Below are 21,309 nucleotides of genomic sequence, written 5' to 3'. Positions count from 1 at the left end.
GCTTGGCGGCTGTGTTCGTCTACTGTTGACAAAAGTCACGAAAGCGAAGATCCCAGATCCATGACACTTCAGTGCTGGATACTCTCCACAATTCGAGTGAACCGCCAGCCTGGGATTTGACAACGCGAGAATAGAGTTTACCTTATAAATTTAACCCACGATGGACTGCTCCGGAGCGCTTCATTGCTCCGAGGGGCAAGCAAGAAAGGAGCGTAAATCTTGGCAACAAAAGTTTAATAAACATGACAAGCGGACGCGGAAAATGACGATGATCCAGCGTTAAATAAGCGACGTGCCCAGCCATCTGGTATTCATACACCATCCCGCAATCCCACTGCTGATCCGACCTCGTCACTCGTTTCCTCACACCAGGCATTTCATCAATCACCACCTCTCTCTTTCGCCCGCCCGCCAGTGACCATGCACATCCCCGTCGCCTTCCGTGCCCTGGCCTCCGCAGCCCTCTTCACGCCCTGGGACAAGAGCCAGTGGATCGCCTCCGACGACACGGTCCGCAACGGCGCGAGTCATTCCACCCTCGACATTATCGAGGCCGGCGCCGCCGGCAACCCGTTCGCCCAGTCGATTGCAAACTTCCACGGCAACCTCGACTACGCGACGCTCGGCGGCGCGGGCTTCGCGTCTCAGCGCACCGTCGACGACTGGCCGAGCCTCGACATCTCGGCGTACGACACCATCACCCTCGAGATCCCGTTCACGGACGGGAAAAAGTACACGTTCAACTTAAAGGATACGGTGCCGCCGCCAGTGAATGGCGTGGAGCAGTCTGGCGTGAGCTGGGAGTTTGATTTCCAGATCCCGGCTGTAAATCACACGGACGGCGCGGTTGAGAAGGTGGTGATGCCGTTTAGCGCGTTTGTGCCTACTTTCCGCGGGAGGGTTCAAAATGATACTGCGCCGCTTAATTTGACGAGCATCAAGAGGGTCAATTTCATGATTCGAAGGTTAGTGAGGTCTGTTTCTTGCGAGATTGTGGGTCGAGGGCTAATGTTGTCGTAGCTTCTTTGCTGAGCAGGATGGGGATTTTGAGCTGCACATCAAGTCTGCGATTGCTTCGAAGGAGGGAAGCAAGTAGCTCATATTTCATCACCAGCAATCAATACCATCATAAGCGAATTCGGCAGACTTTGCCAAGACTTTCCTAGGAAGTAAAAAGTCTAAAGTCTAGGCTCAACGGCATTGGCATTAGTTCTCGAAAGTCCCGTTTGATCGGTTACACCGCCTGAATACTTCCAAAGACTTGTCGGCCCCGCCCTCCCACGTCGTCTTATGTCTGTTATAAACTGCGTCAAGCACCTTGACAATGTAGTCGCACTCCACAATGTGGTGCTTTCCGATGTATGAAAATTTAGGCAGCCTCCTTTCTCATCTTCTTCGCAATAGCCCCATATTGCTTCGTATCGCGACCGTGAAAAAGTGTCAGCATCACTTCCCAAACTGGACTTAAAGTTGTTGAGGCAGTGGAGGCGGCCGCCCGACCGCCCGATGCCCCATTCTCTGCAAAGTGATCCAGTCTTACAGTCCGCAGGAGAGCACCGACCAAGCCATCCATGTATCCGTATTGATAGCACGCTTGCAATCTAATTACTAGAGGTCACATCGTCTCGCTTTTTAACAGGGACTTTGCTTCCTGATATTGAGTGCCATTGATGGGTCATTCTTCTAAGTTCCATATATCTAGGCCCGCTTTCCCTGCATATGATAGTTCGCCGACCGCATGTTGATCTTTCTCAGTTAGCATTCCCGAAAGCTAAGTGGACTCAAGCTTCTGCCTTGCTGGGTGTTTTTACGCGACCTTCCTATTCTTCTCTACGGCACTAGACATGTAACATCATTCACTCAGACTAAGCTCTGAAGGATCAGGATAGACACTGCCATTGTGACGTGTAAGAGGTCAGAATAATATGCTGGAGCGGCTTGCGGTCCTTCTACCGTCTTGACGTCCTCGTAGAATAACAATTCGATGATCCCCTGATAGACCTTCAGGCGACATAATCTCGAGTCTTCCATGCATTCAAAGAAGCACAGTGGGCACTTAAGCCTGTGCGCCCTGTTCGCTGATTATGCGGCTCTTACAAGGCCGTTGAAGTCTGGAATGCCTAATTATTCTCCACTAAGTGGTCGAGAATTATTGCGATGGGCCATCGTGAGAAATAGTTGTGCATTTTACCTACAAGGCTGAGCCGACATGACCGAGACCCCTGCATTTAGTGAGCTTACATGTAACCTTACTTCAAGCTTTGTGGAGAACACATATCGGTTGAGGCTTTTGAAAAGGACTTTGGTAAAGCAAGCAGCTGTCCCGAGACCCGTCCCGAGGCTTGTCCCAAAAGAAGAGCTTCATGAAGGAGATGTCTGCCTGCTATCATGATTATCTATAAAAGACCAAAATGATTCCCACGTCTTCTTTTTCGCCCTCAGCACCGGCACTCATCTTCACAAGACTCAAGTCTAGAGCCCGCTCAAATCTTCAAGATGGTCAACGTCGCCCTCTCTACCCTGGCCGTCCTGGCCGCGGCTCCCTTCATTGGAGCTGTCCCTACCGCGACCCAGTCCGATACGGTGGAAGTCTTCTCCTTCGCGAAGTGGGTCGATGGCATTATCGCCAACCCCGAAGGCGACAACCTGACTCCCAGCGAGGCTGTCGAGGCCTGGCGGGAGTCTGTCAATGCCACAGAGTCTGACGGCACCACTTCGACCAACAGCCTTCTCCAGAAGCGTGTCACTTGCAACACTGTTGCCGGCACTGAAGCCTCCGTATGCCTCTTTCTCTCTTGCAGCACCCTGGCATGATAGAATCGAGACCGCTGACATATTTAAAACCAGGTTCCGGACGCGGTATCTTGCATCAACGACCTTGCCCGTAAGGGCAGCCAGGCCTGCGTCGTTTCGTCTGTCTCTGTCTTCTGTCTCCTTGGAAATGCTCAAATCACTGGTGTAAAGGGAGGCACTAACGCGGCCTCTACTTCTTCGGCTTGGTAAGAACTGGCCCCTGTTCTCGTCAATAGTTGTAAGACATGGAATACCTAATGCTGATTTCTTTGCCACAGCAACGACGTTGCCCGCGCCGGCGGTCTTATCATGGACAGCTGCACTCGTGCGGACAACACAGTCCAGGGCCAAGAGTATGCGTGGGGTAACGGCAATCTGCTGGTGCACATCCGCAGGCCCGGTTTGTAAATGGCTTTGGCATGCGGGCTCAAGACCAAAGGAGAAGAGAGATCTGGAGAGTCATAGACCCGTGAAGGACTCTGAGAAAGCGTTGTCTATCCGCCTCTAGTTCAACAGCCTACACGTAGTTGTCCAGCTTACACGTCCATATACAGTCATCCTTGATCCTCGAGGATCTATCATAATGTAATCTCTGCATTTAATTGATTAATATTGCATAAGCGGGCATCTCATAATCCATGCCTCCCTTAAGGCTTCACATAAGTTCTTTATACATTACGTTAGCCCCTGATAGCCGACCAGGGTTGGGGCCAGAAAGTCTGAAAGCTGTTGAGGCGAGGAGACCTAGAATGTTACATGGACGGCTCGTACTAACAGTACTTCCATTATAAAAGCAACTAGATGAAATAATTACGTACGACTACCTACACAATGGATGAAAGATTAAATGATGGTTAGGCCTAGCTGCGACTTCCCGGACCTGCAAATGGCTGGGAGGTCGGGTCTGGGTCTGGGGCCATGTATGATGTCCAAATGTCTTCGGTGGTTGCACCTTCCATACACATATTTTCGTACCCGCAATTCTCGTCCCAGCTCAGGAAGTCCACGTCTGACCAGTTGAAAATATCTCCAGCAGGCAGATCCGGGGCATTCAGGTTTTGAAGACTTCCAGTGGTGGGAGATCCATTCTGCATGACTGCACCAGGTGCTAGACAAGTCTGGACATGTTATTTATTAATACAGAGTGAAGTTCGGCCGAAACTAACCTTCTGAGAAATACTTGGCGTAAGGACTTGCTCAGTCTTAGGTGCAATCAATCGTTCACGGATCACCTTCGTTTGAGTGTAAGTATGGGTTCCATTGCACAAAGCCGGTAGGATGACTTACTGAAGAAGACTTCAGACCGGTTGATGTACTATTGGATACCACAGCGGCGCCCTGTGGCGAAGAAGGTTGTGGTGTGACGATTACAGCTGGCGACTCGCCATCATCGAATACGTTTGTGACTTGATCGTGCGTCCCCGGAACAACAGACCTGCCCTTCGCGGGTGTTGACATCTGAATCATGTCATTGTTTCCCACCATCATGTAACACTCATAGTTAGCATACTTGGAGCCTTGGAGAAGAGCTTTCGTTCTTTTATGTATGGTTTCCTGGAGGGCCTGTACTGAGAGAACAGGACTTTTTTGTATGAGATCCAGGATGTCTTCGGCAGTCTTTAAGACAAACTTCTGACATCCCGCGACGGCTATGTCGTGGTGTTCGATCACAGGATCAAAAGCTATAGTAATTCTTGTTAGCAGCTTTCTACTTTACGTAATAATACCAGTGCTACATACTTTGTGGGGGTATCTCCTCATCATCGGGGAAAAGCAGATTCCACAATTGATCCCAAGTTTGGATTTTGCGGCCGTGAACACGGGTCTTGAGAGTTCTGTCTTTGAACTTGTCCACGCCATCTTCAGGGTCTTCTGGGTGGGAATTGGATCTCAACTGCCGGTTGCGAAGGCATTCTTCAGGGGGATGGTCTGTAGCCATTCGTGGTTGCCCACAGTAAGTACAAGACTGGTTCCCATGCTCAGCGCAGATATGTCTCCTATGGAATTGTGCCAAGTCAGGTCTGGTCAAAGATGAGGGCGTGGAGAAACATCCCATATTTCCTAACAGCTGTGAGAATATGGCAAGAACACTGGAGACTTACTTCAATTCCGCCATACTTTTATAGGATTTGTTGGCACAGGCATCAAAATCCCGAGCATTGAACCTGCAGGGGTTACGCTTTCTAAAGGGACAGCTGAAATTCTTAAGACACTCGATGCGTCGTCTCTTGATGCGTCCTCTTCTAGTTGGGCCCTGGTCTTCACCAGCATTCTCGTCCATCTCGTCGTGGCCATCGTCTTCGCCTTGTTTTTCAGCCGGTCGCTTCTTTGTTCCTGACTCTGATCGTTGAGCTCGATTTGAGGTCTCGCCAAAGGCCGAACTGCCGTTGCTAGCATCTCCTTCTTCGACATCATAACAGGAGAATCCGTCGTCATCCCAGTCAATAGTCGAAAATGATTCCTCTTCTTGCAGAATTTCGACGCACTGATCTTTAAATTTCGAGAACGCCTCGATGACACGAACAGAATGACTGAGCCGGTTGAGACTTACCCCAAAGCAACGGGATAAAGCAATGTTGGCGGCACTCTCTAGATCAAAATCAGAGCCACAAATATCAGAATCAGAGTCTGACTCTCTAGAGCTAAGCGGAGTCTCAGCCACGCTGTTGATGCCAGTCGGAGTACTAACGCCGTCATGGGGGGGTTGAGATTCTGGTAGGCGGGGATCTCGAGAGAGAATCGGCAAGTCCGCGATGAACTTGCCTGAGGATAATGCGTTGACATGCTCTCCAATACCCACAAGACCAAGCTCCATGGCTTGGCTCGGTGCAGTGGTCAGCCTCGTGGGGCTTTGAGGTCGAGATGTGGTTGGAGTCGTTGCAGACGGAGAATGCATGTGGAACTCAAAGTTAGGGGCTGAAAAAATAGAATAGGCTTTGGAATATGCAGTTGAAATAGTCCCCACTGACTGATTGTCGTCGATGTGAGGGTTTCGTCTGCGAAATTCTATCCTTGAGAGAACTTCGACCGGTTTGCCCCGATATATAGCAGTAGGCTCGTGTGGGCACTTGGCTGAAGCGACCCCCTCAACTGCTGCCTCGTTGTTTTCATTCATTATTGCGAACCAAAGTTTAAACACCAGGTGGAACGAAGTGGAGGCTTGTTTCCTAGTTCGCCAAGGTAAGAATGAAGCCGTGGTACATGTGTGTTGTCAGGAGCACAAATGGGGAGGAGAAAAGAAAACCGCTTGAAATACCAAGTAAGATACCGCGCTAACACGTGTCAACAAGATAATTCCTATGACAAAGGTGTGGTAGCCGGGAGTAAGACTGGGCCATTTTCATGTTCAAAAGTATGAAATTCAGTTACAATTTGCTGCAACCCGACTAGGAGACCCAGGACTTGCAGCCAAATATGACAAGAGCGTGGCACAGCGGTAGAGCCAATGGTTTCATTGGTCAGCACATTCTCAGTACAGTCGATTTGGTATGAAGACATCTGATTGGGCCGGAGTCGGCCAATGAATCAGGTTGCCTGAATCACACAGCCTGGCAAGGCGTTTTCGGTGAGTAGCTGAGCACGGCAAAGCGGGTGAGCGGCTGCCTGCAAGTGAGCGAGTAGCCTAGCTGATCTTTTTCCGTTTCAAAGGTATCCAAATATTCGTCCACGTCAATGGATGTGTTTCTTAGGCCATCACCGCAGAGCACTTGAAGCCGCATGGAGTTTGCTCGCTGTTGAGGCTTATACGTACTTACTTCCCCTGTAGTCACAGAGCAGGGGTGCTTTTAGACCTGCTGAAAGGATGTATGAAAGACCGATTGGTTGGTCAGTTGTGTCAGCCAATTTGAATTTCACGAAATCGAAATTCAGTCGAAATCTTCGTGTAAATTTGTCCAATTGACTATTAGGTGAAATGGTACATTAAACTGCGAGAGCACATCTCGCACATTTGAATCTGAAAATTATACTGCTGACCAGAAGAAGATTGTTGCGATGCTTCCGAGTCTTTATATTACGTCCAATGCCATGCTTATTTCTCTCCAGATGCAGTTTGAGTTTCCCCGTGGCCATCGGGATCCGGTCATTTACCGACCACGGATTCTTAAGTCACCACCAAAGGGGCACGGATATCCACGACTTGCTTAAACGGCTCCAATAATGCCTTCCTCCACAGTCTACGAAAGCCAGTATGTTTACCTGTGGATGATTCTATGATTCTTCCGACCAATCTGAATTTTACAGGGAAACCCCCGGCAGGGCACACAGTTACCTTGTGACAAGGCACCTCAACGACCGGAATAATGTGCAAGACCGCCTCATCTTGAGAAGCAATGGAGAGATCACTGGCGTTGTACTATCCTGTCATACTTTCAAAGTTGTCACAGAGGTCGATGTGCAGATACGCAGGAATGGGGAACCAGTCAAGAGCGGCGATTCGTCTAAAAAAGGCCCATGAGTTTAAGTAATTCAGACAAACTAAGAAAGAATACATCTTTTGTACCGCCGAAATGAGGAACACTCGACCATTTGTTTTCCTGATTCATGAGACAACATTACGAAAGTGAGGTAGAGATTTCATAAAACCTGTTGAGGTAAGTCACTACACTCTTTACTTGAAGTCAATCGCATTTACGATCGTGATCTTTTTCTGCAAATATCTTCAAGTCCAAATCTAACGATGGCCTTATCTAAGTACCCAGTTGATTTGATGGAAAATTCACGAAAGTTGTCTATGTCTGCAAGCCCTTGTTGTAGCTTACGTCAACGACAACACACAAACCCCGATGGAATACACGCTGTCCCTGACGGCCGCGCTACCAAGTCCATTAGCTACATGTAGAACAATGCATATCCGACCTTCTTTTTTACCTAAACTAGGCTTTGATGTAGCAGCCATCGACACGCATCCATTATTGTTTCCAGCATCCACACTTCATTGGCCCTTTCGTTGTCATCATGATCCCCATCATACTGCGTTCAGCATTCATTCTTGGAGCGACGTTGTAGCGATGCCAAGTGGAACTCTGACTGAATCTGCCGGTGAGGCACTCCTCAGGCATCCTCAATACTACATGTAGCGTTAGATGAAAATGTCGCACGACTAATAAATGGGACCTTGGATAGATAGTTTTGGCATCACGTAGATTTTGGTAAAATGGATGGCAATGATTTGAATCAACTTAACTTCTGCGAAACCTGTCGGCGCAAAGATACAATAGCTCTCACAGTCTCAAACTCTTAATGGGCTTGAGAATTTGGCTTTGAGTTGCCGGGTGCCTGAAAGCTCTACTAGTAACAACGCAAGTCTATCCCGCTCATCTGACTCAACTAAGGTACCACTCAGCAACCCCAAAAGCGGCCACTTTTGGCCTAGCCCTAAATCGAGTGAAATCACTTAGACAGTTCAATTACTGTGCCGCCACTTGAAATATCTGAAACCTCTATCTCCCCGAATAAGGAATTCGAATGTCGCCTTTCAGCACTTCTAAGAAGAAATCTTGGAAAGATGCCGGCTTGAAGTCAGGGTAAAGATCAGCGGCTGGAAGATAGCCTAGGCGACTGACGCCCTCCGGACTATTGTCTCCATCTATAAATGATGAATAATAGTACTCCAAACAGAACTTTCCAATTGCCGCAAGGGCATTTTGAGGGTTCTCTTGTAGCTGTACATCAAAGTCTGTGATCATCGACTGCAATTCCTGGGCGGAAATCTTGGCGAGAATGATGTAATTAGTGGGAGATTATCAAAGCGCAGGGGATTGGCTCGTGGAGCCATCTTACCACTTTCTTCACGACCTTCTCCTTCGAAAGCTCTTCGGCTAGGGTGAACATCTCGTTGAAAGACATCGTTGCTGAGGAGGCCATGACCTGTTGGTTGATGGTTCTTGAGTCCACAATGATGCGAGGAATGAGTTTTCCAATATCCGCACAATCCACAACGTGCGTCGGCATGTTTCCGTCACCAGGAACTAAATTTCGTAGGAACTCAGGCAACACAACGGTATAGTCAGTCCGCCCGGAAGCCAGTTGAGGGATAAATCCGTGGTACCACCAGCCGACGTCGATGATTGTGAACGGAAGGTCGATGGCTCTCAGTTCCGCATAAACCTCTTCCTTCTGCAATTGGACGTCAAAACCCGACATACTAAACATCGTAAAGCAAACCAACTCGGGAAACCCTGACATACCAACATCTGGACGGAAGAGTTGGCGGTTGGCGAGACAGCCATCGCGAATGCACTGGGAATAAAACTTTGAACGCCCGCCAGTTTGGCTGCTCGAGCCAGTGTTATTTGAGACCCTATGCCGGTAGGGTGGACCGAGGCTACAACGATTTCAAATCCTCTCAAGGCGTTGGCGATCTCGATCCCTGGCTTGTCAAGGTCGATGACAATGGCGTTGACATCTCTTTTTTTCAGCTCCTCGTACGCTGGCTTTGAAATTGACGAGGGCCGGGCCAAGGCGGTGACTTCCTTTGCAAACTTGTCAGTAAAACTTCTATGGGAACATGCACTCGAGAAAAGAATGCAAATTGAGACTCGTAAACTCACAAAAGACGGAGATGTTGACTCGAGCAAGCCATTGACAATAATACCCCCAGACTCCCCAACGGCTCCAGACACTGCTACCTTGTGAGTTTTGAGAGACATCGAAGCGTTGGTGAACATCTGAGAACAATGTCAAGATATCATGAAAATTGATGTCAGGCTGGGGTTTCTTCTTAAGTACTCTGGCTCTCTTTCAGCATTGTAAGTCTTTAGTTGTGGTGCCGGGTATTAGGGGATCGGAACAACGGCCCCACTTCCCTGGCGCGGGCCCCCGGGTACCGGAACAACTCTCTGGTTGCGGAGTTTGGCTCCAATATCCGCTTGAACTCCATCATAGCCAGAAATCACTCATAACGTGTTAACGAGTTGAACCGCACAACCAAAGACAATTTTCTACTCCTTACCACCGCGCCGGCACATTCTGGTCAATCATATCCTACTGAACAAGCGAGACGACTCTACCCTATTATGACTCAGAGGTCTAGATGGGCTTGCACGCTGTGCCGGAAGCGGAAGGTAGAAGGGTCGCCCCCTATCAAATGAAACTCTTCTTTACAGCTAATCTATTCTCATCTTTTAGGTCAAGTGCGATGCAGCTGTGCCACGGTGCTCGCAATGCTTGGCTAAGAGTTTAAAATGCGATTATGCATACACCAGACAACGAGCGCCCACAAGCCGGAAGTATGCTAGGCCGAGACTGATGGCGAATCAATTATAGACGCTGACATTTACCCCTACACAGATCTCGCCATGATCTCATACAGTCATTAGAACGGGTCGAGAACAAATTGGAGAGCATTCTCTCGGTCGCTTCCTTGGCTACGACACCATCACACCGTCATACAAACAGTCCTTCAAGGGTTCTGTGGCCTTGTAGAACTTATGGCCTTGAAGCTTCTTGCCCAGATGTTCTTTACCAACTCGTGCGACGAGGCACAAGCGTGATGCTAGATCAATCGGAGTCAATCATTGACTTTACGTATCAGGGTAATCTCTCAACTTGAGAATTCTATGACTCTTTCGTCAGCCAGCTCACAAGAAGCCAAGGTTCTTGTCAGATCTTCTCGTTGCTGAACACTAAATGCGTCGATCTTATTTTGGGTGACCACAGCTTCAGCACTGCATCCAAAGAGTCATGGAAATAAGTTGGCGAGCCGTGCTTTACGATCTCGCTGTCACAGACAGCTGTTCCGCGTAACCTGAGACAGGCTTGCCTTCAAAGTAAGTGTCTTTCAGAGCCTCACCCAAAGTTTCTTTTAGGGATTTACGTCGAGCTGATATTAGAGATCGCAGGTCTCATCTCAGAGTCAACTAGCGCATGTGGCATGTTCCAGTCGAGCGAAATCATTGCAATCTTCCGCGAATATGATTCCAAACGAACCTCACTTTCGCCAAAGGTTTGTGCCGCTGTCAACATTGTGTGCGCTTACGCTATTCAATTCAATAGCATAGAAGACATTAGCTCTTCCGAAAGCTGTCTGCGCACTGCGCTGAATATGCTGCCATCACTTATGTTAAAGCCGCCAGATTCGATTGCAATTGGTGCCTTGCTTCTTATGGTATACCATTACAGTTCCAGATTTTTGTTCATCTCTCAGCTGATTACCAACAACCACAGGCCTTACTCCTTTCATCTACGTCAAGGTTGCCAACATCAGCCATGGTACTAGGAGTTGCCTCTCAGATGATGTTTCTCGCCGGGCTTCACAAAATATCCACCACCTCAGACGAAACAGCAGTTCACAATCATAGTCTGCTCTCACATGCTTATATACTTGACCAGAACCTCTCTTTATGGCTCGGGAAGCCACCGCTGTTTTCCTCAAACATCGTGCGAGATGTTGCAAGGCAACAACCATATAATGATTATGGAACTATTTATCTCCCAGACGGCACATCGTTTAATTGCCTCAAAGAACAGGTTCTCCTGGCTAAGATTCAAAGTAAAGCATACGATAAACTGCGCTCACCTGCCTCCTCGTCAATATCACAGGAGTTACATGCTGAAATCAGCCATCAGCTTCTGGAGGAGTTGCTTTTGTGGAGACATAATCTGCCGGCACTCATCAAGCCACTTTTAATATCGAAAGACCTCGACAAGAAGCATGTGCCCTGGCTGTCTACCATGTTCTGTACTTTTCACCAGGTTGAGAATGCCATTCGTTCGTCAATCTTCTCACATATTTCGTTCTTTGACAATGTAGCCTTCCGTAATCAGGCACCCCTCGTTGTCTCCAGTTGCGCATCCGCGACTAGAAAGTTGGTGAAAGTCTTGAATGCTCTTGACAGGAATGATCTACAGAGCTCGTAAGTGGCCATTAATCAATGTTCTGAAGCCGAGGAATAGTATTTTAACTCTCCTCTGCCCAGGCACTTGCTACCTTTGGTCGCATGGAACCTGGATTCCCTTTTCCTTCATGTCGCCTACAACAAGCATACACCAGCAGCACAACATGACACCCAGTCAATCAGGGCTGTGCTGAACTTATTTGAGGGAAATTTTCCAGGACATCGCCACTACAAGGCCTACGTCACAACCAAGCTTCTATGCGATGTAGCTTCACGAGCAAGTCCATAGCAAATGTTCCATGAGGAAAGGTACAAGGGATGATAACGCGGAGTACCACTATACAATGAGGCAGAGAAGGCTGAAAAGCCAGAAATTACAATTTATATTATTCATTTCATTGAGCACTACTTGATGGACTCACTGGAGTATATCGTCCCGGATGATCGGGAATAATTGCCACGAGTCAAATGCCCCATTCTTTGCTGGAGACATCTTGCAGGAGGTAGTGTCAGCCTAAAGTGGCGGCAAGCTGAGCGTAGTCCTCAATGGGACTTGGAAGTAGGAGTCCAAGCTTCAGTGGAGCACAAACTTCGTGAGGGAATTAATCAGGAACTGGCTGCTGCGCCGATATTCCGATCAAATCGTTCCAACTTCGGCTACAGTGTTGGCTTCTCGGCTTTGCACCCTCTACACATGGTGACATGGACAACTCACCACTGACAAATCATCTGCAGAACCAAAAATGGCAGTACTATGTCACAAGAGTTCTAGATACCTCAAAGGGTGGCGGAGACGTTGATACGATGCTAGTTTCCAACAGTATCCGTGATTGATGATCCAGTGTCTGTCATCCAACGGCGGCCTCTGGAATGGGTAGATGGCAATTTTAGAGAACAGCAAGAAGAGGCTATTGTTAGCGTCGGAATCCGGAACCGTCAATTGATTACTTGCAGTCGGTAATTAAGTTGGCTGAAGCGAGTGGCTTAGCGGCGGGAGCGAAGTATTTGCCAGCAATCCCGATGCAGGGGCTGGAGGTTCAATTAAGCAGTAACGAGACCTTTTTGGTGCTTGTGCATCAGTCTTTCGATCGGGTACATTGCAAAGGTGATAGGCGGGTAGGCTTCGAGGTACCCGCGTCGACTAAAGTCCAGACTATAGAAGTAGAGTATTTGCATACTCAAATTCTGACTGACAATGTTCCAGATCCCGACCAAGATTCCATCCGGTTGGGAATGACGGATTCTACTATGGAGATCTGATTTCTCATTCAGTCACTCTCCTCGTACAACGAGGAACAGCAAGCTCGGCATGCGAGGGAATCGATGAGAATTTTCCCTCGTAAACTGGGATGCCCCTGACTCGACAGCAACTGAAAGAGGAACCCCAGTGGACGCACTCTCCACCAAATACCTTGTCAGATCATCTGATAACTGTCCAGCAACCGCATCGACATCGGGGGCCCGCCTGAGGGAACAATGGGGGCCCCGATGACGCCGAGCCAGTGAGCGGACTCGACTTCCGCGGCAACCTGAGAACCGGGTACAACAGACGTCACTTTGCGGCCGGCCAGCAGTGGCGGTGCCGGCTCGCCGGCTTAGGGAGCGATTCCCGCTTCGCCGGACATCGACGCTAAGAGCAAGTGTTCCGTCTAGTCCCTCACTCCATCACGGACAATAGATCCTTTGGACGAATCATATTTCCTTGATGTTGGGTTGCTCTGGATCCACGTATAGTTGTGTTGGTGATGATCTCTCTACAGCGTGGGTCCGCATGTGGGATCAGCGATGGGTCAGACATTGCAGGTACGCGATAATATAAATCTTTTCAAATCCATCTGCTCGCCGCGCATATCTGTTAAGTTCTTGCTCTCCACGCTGTTCTTTTCGATCGTTATTCCGTTGGCCCAGACGTCCACTGCGTATCCAAAGTGCGTTCCCCTCTTTGCAGCACCCGCCTGTCGTTGATCTCGCAGAAACCAATATGGCCGCCAATGCTTCGACAACGCCTCAGGTATCTGAGGAGAACCATGTTGCCGGCGAAAACGACATCGAGAAAAGCACTGCTCAGAACTCGGTTGATATTCATGCCGAGCCTATGAAGCTCGATTCTGAGGAGGGCCCCGAGCACAAGCAAGATGGTGTCAAGAAGGTGGAGGCCATCACCTCAGTGTGGTCTTGGAAGATGCTCTGGGTTGTCTTTGCCCTGTAAGTCTTTGCGTTATTATCATCCCTGCGAAAGCTCTCAACGACCACCATAGAAACTTTTCAGAAAGTTTACGATCGACGCCTAATTGAATTTACACAGCTTGTACCTCGTTTCCTTCACCGACGGCCTCTTACAATCTGTTCAGAGCAACTTGACGCCTTACGTGACCTCCTCGTTCGGTCAGCATGGACTGCTTGCGACGACCAGCATTGTCTCCACGATTCTCGGCGGTGTCTCCAAGCTCACGATCGCCAAGATTATCGACATTCGCGGCCGTGCGGAAGGTTTCGCCGGCATGGTCTTTCTCGTCACCATCGGCATGATCATGAAGGCGACGTGCCAGAACGTTGAGACGTACGCTGCCGCGCAGACGATTTTCTGGGTTGGCCATCTTGGACTCATCTACATCATCACTATCGTTCTCTCCGATATGACTTCCCTTAGGAATCGTATGACTATCATCGCTCTGAATGGCACGCCGACTATCGCCACGACTTTTGCCGGTCCCGAGATTGCCCAGCTGTTTTATGATAAGGTCAACTTCCGCTGGGCATTCGGCGCCTTCGCCATCATCCTGATCGGTTTCAGTGTTCCTGTCGCTGTCATCTTCTTCTTCAGCGAGATCAAAGCCAAGAAGACTGGTTTGATCCCTCCTAAGCAGAAGACCCGGTCTACCTGGGAATCTACCAAGCATTACTTCATTGAATTTGATGGTACGTAGCAGCTACTTTTAATGACATAATTAACTTCTCGGAGCTTGAATTGCTGACGCCCCTAGTTGTTGGCTTGATCTTGGTGATGGCCGGATGGTCCATGCTCCTACTACCATTTTCTCTTGTCTCCAATGCCACCCATCAGTGGAAGAGCCCTACCATCATCTGCCTGATTGTCTTTGGCGTCATTGGCTTGGCTCTTTTCGCTTTGTGGGAGAGGAACTTCGCCAAGGTCTCTCTATTCCCGTACCACTTCTTGAAGGATAGAACCATTCTGGGCGCTTGCTTGGTATATGGTATCATGTTCGCCTCCATATAGTAAGTTGACACTCTGATGTGGCGGCCTCGCCATGCTGATCCTTTGTTAATAACCATCTTTAGCTGCTGGGATTCATACTACCAATCTTACTTGCAAGTCGCGCACAACCAAGACATTACGAGCTCTGGCTACATCCTCAATGCCTTCAGCTTGACCTCTGCAATCATTTCTCCCTTCATCGGAGTGTAAGTCTAGCCCTACATTAGTCACAGAGCTTCCACTAACCCCATATCAAGTGCGATTCGATACACCGGCCGCTTCAAGTACATCGCTCTCTCTGGAGTGCCTATCTGCGTCCTTGGCACTGCGCTACTCGTTCACTTCCGTACCCCGTCAACCACCGTTGGTTACCTTGTCATGTGCCAGATTTTCAACGGTGTCGCCAGCGGTATTTTCAGCATCTGCTCCCAAATCGCCATTATGTCGTCTGTCACCCACCAGCAGATCGCAATCGCTCTCGCGTTGCACGGACTCTTCGGTTCCATCGGTGCTGCCATCGGCCTAGCCATCGCTGGTGGTATCTGGAACAACGTCCTTAAGAAGAACATCTATGCCCAGCTCCCCGAGGGCAGCAAAGATCTCACTGCAAGCATTTATGCTAGTATAGAAACGCAGCTCTCGTATCCTATGGGCAGCCCTATCCGTACAGCGATTATTGCGGCCTATGCTGACGTTCAGCGGAAAATGGTCATCGCTGGTTGCGCTTTCATTCCTCTGGTGCTGCTGTCCTTGCTTATCTGGCGTAACATCAACGTTAAGACTGTGGAGGAGGAGAAGGGAAAGCAGACGAAGGGAACGGTTTTTTGATCTGTACTCGCACTCCCCCTATACCTCAATAGCTGTGTCCGTTTCATTATGTACTTTCCAAAATATAACCTATTGAGGCCGATACACTTGAAGGGTGGGAGGGTTTTATCACCACCATATAGACTGTAATATGATATTCCAAGAAGCCTCTCGACATATGTTCGTTGAGTTTTGCACATTACATCATACCGTTCGTATGAGAGAACTCATGTTTTCCTTGATACACTCCTGTCATTGCACATTATCAGGCAGGGGAGTTCCGTGTAATGGAAATTAAGTATTCTAGACTAAGAACGGTTTACTGCTTTGGACAAAGCCGTCCGTTCTGAGTTGGGTAGAACTCGAGCTGGTCCGTGATGAACCAATCCTCGGAACCTACAGCCGTCGTCGCATAAAACAATCCCCAAGGATCATACTTGTGCTTGAGCTGATACAAGTAATTATAGTTGCTGCCGTAGAAGGCCTGCTGCCAGTTCGGCTCGTTGACGTCTGCCTCGTTGAGATAAGCTCCGGCCTCAGGGCTGGCTTCCCGCCATGGCTGCAACATCTCCACCAATTTCTTGTTCGCAACGGCTATCTCTGCAGGAGTGGCCTCCTGACCCCACACGGTTCCCAGCATGGCGTGCATCAAAGTCTCACGGAAGGCCGGGTTCACTGCATTAGTTTGGTTGACGGAAGGATTGACTGCAGTCTTGAAGTTGTACCCAAGCATCATGCCAGTAGTCTCAACACTTTGACGCAAAGCCTTCGTCTGCGCGGCTAGCTTGGTTTTATCCTCCCAGTTGGAGCGCGGAAAAAGACGGGAAGCAGTGTGGAAGTTCCACGCACCGACGACTTCGGATTCCGCAGGCCAAGTGTTTATGACAGTGTTGAGAACGCCGTCGAACTCGGTATACTTGGTATCGGCAACAGGAATGTGCAGAGCAGAGAGATTGGAGAATAGCGGTGCAGAGACGGCGGTCAACTTGGCTGTATCCATATCATTTCCCCATTGAGGAGCCATGGAGAAGCTGCAAGTTGTTGCTGGAGCGCACATGATGGACCAGTAGCTATACATGCCAGCATCGGCATAGGCAGGGAACTGGGCAAACACAGCGTCAACGCCAGACCAGAAGGTCTCCGTGGAGACATTGTTGCCAGTTGCGAAGCTGTAAGTGAGCGTAGTCACGGGAGTTTTAAGGTAGGCCCGGATGACGAGCGATGTAACGATGCCCCATGTGCTACCACCGCCTCCACGAAGGGCAAAGAACAGTTCGGGATAGTTCTTCTCGTCAACGGAAACGAATCGCCCATTTGGTAGGACAACCTCCATTGAGAGGACTTGATCGGCGGCAACACCATACTTGGACATCAAGGGGGAATGCCCACCCCCGGCAGTATATCCGCCACCAATACCGACAGTCTATTTGAAGCATCAGAAAGAGTTAAGCGAACACGAAGTGGTAGCGGGGAACCTACGCGGGCAATACCACCAACAACATGAAGACCAAGTTCATCGGCTGCCTCGTAGAGCGTCAGGGCCTGGATACCAGACCCAATCTTGAAGGCTGGACCAGTGTATCCAGAGGTTCGGTGATGATACTCAGCTCCGAGGTACTGTATGCTTTGCAAACCATGAGTCCATATCGAAAGCGCGCCACCACCAGAGGACTTCGCATTGAAGTCATGCCCCTTGTTCTTGACGATTAAACGGAGGTTGAGATTGCGAGCGAAGTTGACCGCAAGCTGGATCTGAGCTACATTCGTGACCTTGACAACATACGAAGGGTTTCCCCCCTGAGTACAGTTGGCGCCGGTTCGAGCGATGGTCGGAGGGACACAGCTGACTCCCTCAAAGATGGGATAGTCTAAGCCAGTTGGCTCAGACATTCTTCGATGTTGTCAGCGAGCCGCGAATAGTTGCCTGCAGAGAATGAACTTACTGATATTGAGGGGTTGTCCATGCTGCCGTGATCTCATTGCACTTGGCTGCATTGTATTGAGGCCAGTTCTCGTAGCATGGCGCAGCAGCAGGAACCCCGTCAAGCAGCGCACCTCCCAGAAGAAGGTCAAGCAAGAACCACGTTAAGTCAGACGGCCAGGCACGGTCACCGGGGAATGCCTTACATGAACGCGCAGCTCGCTTCTCAACGGCAGCTTCGTCATTGCCGAAGTGGAACGCAGCAGTGCCAGTAAAATTGTATGTTGTCAGGTTTGCGATTACGTCTGCCGTAAGTTGAGAACCTTCGAAGTCGAAGTAATCGATCCCTGATGGGGCGGAATCAGATGCCACAGCCTGAAATGCGGGAGCAACGGTCTCGACTGTGATGACTACTTGAGAACACGGTTAGCAGAGTGCCAGGTTAGGGGCGCTGGCAGATTCATGTGTATGAGTTTAAAGAGGCCAGATGAAAACCCGAATGATTTGCATACTGGAGTTACCGTTGGCGTCACCATTTTGGGCTGTTTGGCTCAAGGCCAAGTCAGCAAGCGATAATGCTGTGACCAAGGCCGACGGTCGCAACATGATGGTGGATGGGGCGCTGTCCAGTTGAAGGTCGATAGGACCCAAAGGTAGCCGAGAGACACCAACAAGCATAGCTGCCAGGGATCAAGCCTATTGCGCGCATTCTACGGTTTCCCTTTCATCTTTATACATGCGACTTCCAGGTGCAGTTCAACCCTCCGGGCTTGACCCGAGTCGGCAATCTTTGCTATCGACCAGGTTGTGAGCGCACTATCCACCAAACCCAATATTCGGATGGGGTCTTCAAGACGTGCATGGCATGGTCATGTGTGCCTTGAAGTTCGATCGGAATGCGCCATTAGCATTATTTGGATGGCCGATCATGAGCTATTTGATCAAGTTAGCTTCTCGTCGGGGAGAGTGTCCGGAAGAGGGCTGCTCGAATGTGAGATACCACCCAAGAGCCCATAAGCACAATCGTTCCACCGTCTAGAACTTTAGAGAGCTCCATAAGTGACCCGGGGTCCTGGCCGATGGTGGAGCGCTAATTTGTGCACAAGCAGCGCTTCACCAAGGTAAAAGGATCATGGATGCCTTGGGTGGTGCAGGAAATCATACTCATGTTCTGATCACCGGTTTGTGCTTCTTGCTTGTGACTTGCCCAGCCGACAACGCTTTCCGAGTGGCTCTTATTTCCGGACGACCGTGTCTTTGAGATCTAGAGTTCGAGTAACTGCGGGTTTTGGGAACTCCATTCCCAAAATGCCAATCGTGCGACCACGGAAACTTTGTTGAGATGTGCCATCATTACGTTAGACCATCCTGCGTGTACCACGGTCCACTGGTTGGAAAATGCCGCTGAAGGAAGCAATCACCGGAAATTGTTATCTAGACTACGCCCCCGGGTTGCATGTTGGCCTGTTCTCCAACGGGAACTTTTGTACAAACAACGCCTGCAGCAAGGAAGTCCAGCCAACGGCTTTCTATTCCGACTTTTCAAGTAGGCTCAGCGACACCGACACATGTTGGACATCCGACGGCGACGGGCGGCAACATTGAAATAGGCGGGGACGCGCACCACTTTCTTCGGTTCTGTTGGCGCTAAGGCATGGTGTTCTCCATACAATTGCAAGGGGCACCGGGGCAGTATTAGCAGATGTCCAACAACCGACAACGAACGGGTTTCGACAGGTAGAATCAACCCCTGGAGTTTTTCACAAGATAAAGTTGCAAGAAGGAATGAGGCATGAGAAGCTACCCAGAAGGCATTGAGATAATTTCAAATCGAAGAAATCCATCGATTGCAATGACGATCACTCATTCATCAACTCTGAAAATTAACTAACTATGGACTATACCAATGCAGAGCCAAGTTCGAAGTTGCTGGCGGGTGAGTCGTTACGGAAACACATGGTCATGAAATCTACCGCGTTGGTTCATCATGAGGTACCGTGAATGACAGACCGGGATTCCGTCAAGTCTCAGGGATTTAGTCGGCGAATCTTGCCAACTTGAAGTACACTGTCTAGGCATCTTATGAGATTACCACCCATTGACCCATGCATCATTTCGAGTCCTTCTCAAGCAGATGGGACTTTTAGATCTCCATTTTCAAGGGGTGTTAATACACACTAGAGGATTCCCCCATTTCCTGAAGGAAGAGTGCAGGAAGGGTAGGTGTGGCCGTGAATACTCTTCATTTTCGGGGCACAGTGATGAACCCAGCAGATCGGGTGTGCCTGCGTCAATGTGGACCTCGGAAACGTGGCTTTTGTCTTTTGCCGCATGCTGAACAGCTCGCAAACGGCCATGGAGAGGTTCAGGTCACCGGTACGCTTAGATGCAGTCTGCGTGAAAGCCCCGAAGATATTTTGCATTAGATCCTGGTCTCCGAAGTCTTGAACGCCACTTCTTCATCTCTCTTCTTCAGTCTTGCAAGTGAAATGAACCAAGGATACTGAAGCAGACAGGGATGATATGTGCCGCAATTGTGCTGATACAGGAGGAGCCAGAGACTTTTTGTCAAGTTGGCATGTTGGTTGAATGAAGTGTGTGGCATGTGTCCTGTTCGCCAATTCCATAAATCATTGACTGAGTATCATGCTTCGTTGAATACCATGAACCTCATCTACCCCAGCTAATCCTCAACCAGTTCGGAGGATCATCGTTTTGTTATTCTATGGCTTCCTCGTGATAGTCGAAGTAGTTTCTAACTCAAAATGACGGAAGCTCCCACTACTTGGCTGCAGAACCTTGGCATTGCCATTGAGGTCGCTTGTCCAACTCTGGCACTCATTACAGTAACCTTGCGGCTCTACATCAGAATTGATACGAGAACCCTCGGTTGGGGTACGTCACACTCCTGAACACTTTCCCCTTCCCATGGAAACTGATTGTCACGCCCTAAGATGACGCCTGTGTATGTGCCGCGATGGCTCTCTCTATTGCCCTAGCTATCGGGTCCATTATATGTAAGTCTAGATTCATTAAAAAATCGGAGTCACTGAAACATAAGCTTACTTTCGCCCATCTATCTAGGTATGAAAGAGCTCTACATCGGCGTTCACTATTGGGACGTTCCCTTGCCCATGAACCCGACGACAGGAATGACCTGGATCTACATTGTCGGCGCCGTCTACAATCCGATTCTCGCACTGGTTAAACAATCTGTCCTCATCTTCCTGATCCGTTTCTCCGGTGTCAAAGACTTAGTGAGATATGTTGTCTGGGGAACAGCTGCACTTAACCTCGCGCTCATAGTCGCCACTTTTGTTGCTGTCATCTTTCAATGCACGCCCATTGACAAGAATTGGAAACCGACCTTGGCAGGGAGTTGCATTCAACAATTCTCGTTTGGAATATCCACTGCATGCTTGACTATTCTGACAGACCTTGTCTCTGTTGGCCTCCCATTTTACATCTTCCTGGGCTTGAAGATGCAGAAGAAGAGAAAGATCGGGCTGGTGATTGTCTTCATGCTCGGAATCATGTCCGTAACCTTACACTAGTCCAAATATCTGTGCTTTTGAGTTTGCTAATTTTGTGTCACTGGCACAGCCGTGAGCGTTGTTCGTCTCTACTTCCTTGCCAAAAACTTTACCGACAAGAGCCTCGATGCGAACTTCTCCCTTGGTTTCTGCGTTTCCTCCATCGAGTGTAACCTAGCCATCATTACAGCATCAGCACCA

The 21,309-nt window shown here is 49.2% G+C and overlaps 6 protein-coding genes across 6 annotated transcripts; 3 read left to right on the top strand and 3 right to left on the bottom strand.

Moving 5' to 3' along the window:
* Positions 1 to 420: 420 nt before the first annotated feature.
* On the top strand, positions 421 to 1,096 carry N0V96_004209 (uncharacterized protein; the record flags this gene model as incomplete). Its single annotated transcript, XM_053188273.1, has 2 exons — positions 421 to 965; positions 1,021 to 1,096. The coding sequence occupies 2 exons, from the start codon at positions 421 to 423 to the stop codon at positions 1,094 to 1,096; spliced, it is 621 nt and encodes a 206-aa protein (XP_053054235.1).
* A 1,400-nt stretch (positions 1,097 to 2,496) lies between these two features.
* On the top strand, positions 2,497 to 3,201 carry N0V96_004208 (uncharacterized protein; the record flags this gene model as incomplete). Its single annotated transcript, XM_053188272.1, has 3 exons — positions 2,497 to 2,778; positions 2,848 to 2,999; positions 3,072 to 3,201. The coding sequence occupies 3 exons, from the start codon at positions 2,497 to 2,499 to the stop codon at positions 3,199 to 3,201; spliced, it is 564 nt and encodes a 187-aa protein (XP_053054234.1).
* A 1,690-nt stretch (positions 3,202 to 4,891) lies between these two features.
* N0V96_004207 (uncharacterized protein) lies at positions 4,892 to 5,608 on the bottom strand (the record flags this gene model as incomplete). The annotated part of the gene is made up of 1 exon (XM_053188271.1): positions 4,892 to 5,608. The coding sequence occupies one exon, from the start codon at positions 5,606 to 5,608 to the stop codon at positions 4,892 to 4,894; it is 717 nt and encodes a 238-aa protein (XP_053054233.1).
* Positions 5,609 to 8,523: 2,915 nt separating this feature from the next.
* On the bottom strand, positions 8,524 to 8,987 carry N0V96_004206 (uncharacterized protein; the record flags this gene model as incomplete). The annotated part of the gene is made up of 2 exons (XM_053188270.2): positions 8,524 to 8,910; positions 8,982 to 8,987. The coding sequence occupies 2 exons, from the start codon at positions 8,985 to 8,987 to the stop codon at positions 8,524 to 8,526; spliced, it is 393 nt and encodes a 130-aa protein (XP_053054232.2).
* Positions 8,988 to 13,611: 4,624 nt separating this feature from the next.
* N0V96_004205 (uncharacterized protein) lies at positions 13,612 to 15,675 on the top strand (the record flags this gene model as incomplete). The annotated part of the gene is made up of 5 exons (XM_053188269.2): positions 13,612 to 13,835; positions 13,936 to 14,549; positions 14,615 to 14,867; positions 14,931 to 15,053; positions 15,105 to 15,675. The coding sequence occupies 5 exons, from the start codon at positions 13,612 to 13,614 to the stop codon at positions 15,673 to 15,675; spliced, it is 1,785 nt and encodes a 594-aa protein (XP_053054231.1).
* A 298-nt stretch (positions 15,676 to 15,973) lies between these two features.
* Positions 15,974 to 18,181, bottom strand: N0V96_004204 (uncharacterized protein; the record flags this gene model as incomplete). The annotated part of the gene is made up of 4 exons (XM_053188268.2): positions 15,974 to 17,077; positions 17,134 to 17,545; positions 17,598 to 17,988; positions 18,097 to 18,181. 4 exons carry the CDS (start codon positions 18,179 to 18,181, stop codon positions 15,974 to 15,976), a joined length of 1,992 nt encoding a protein of 663 aa, XP_053054230.2.
* Positions 18,182 to 21,309: the final 3,128 nt, after the last annotated feature.

This window comes from Colletotrichum fioriniae, assembly GCF_027942845.1.
Source record: "Colletotrichum fioriniae strain IMI 355084 chromosome Unknown scaffold_4, whole genome shotgun sequence".
In the NCBI taxonomy this organism is placed as follows: Eukaryota; Fungi; Ascomycota; class Sordariomycetes; order Glomerellales; family Glomerellaceae; genus Colletotrichum; species Colletotrichum fioriniae.
Note: the sequence above shows the minus strand (reverse complement) of the source record. Positions and strands in the feature narration are given on the sequence as shown.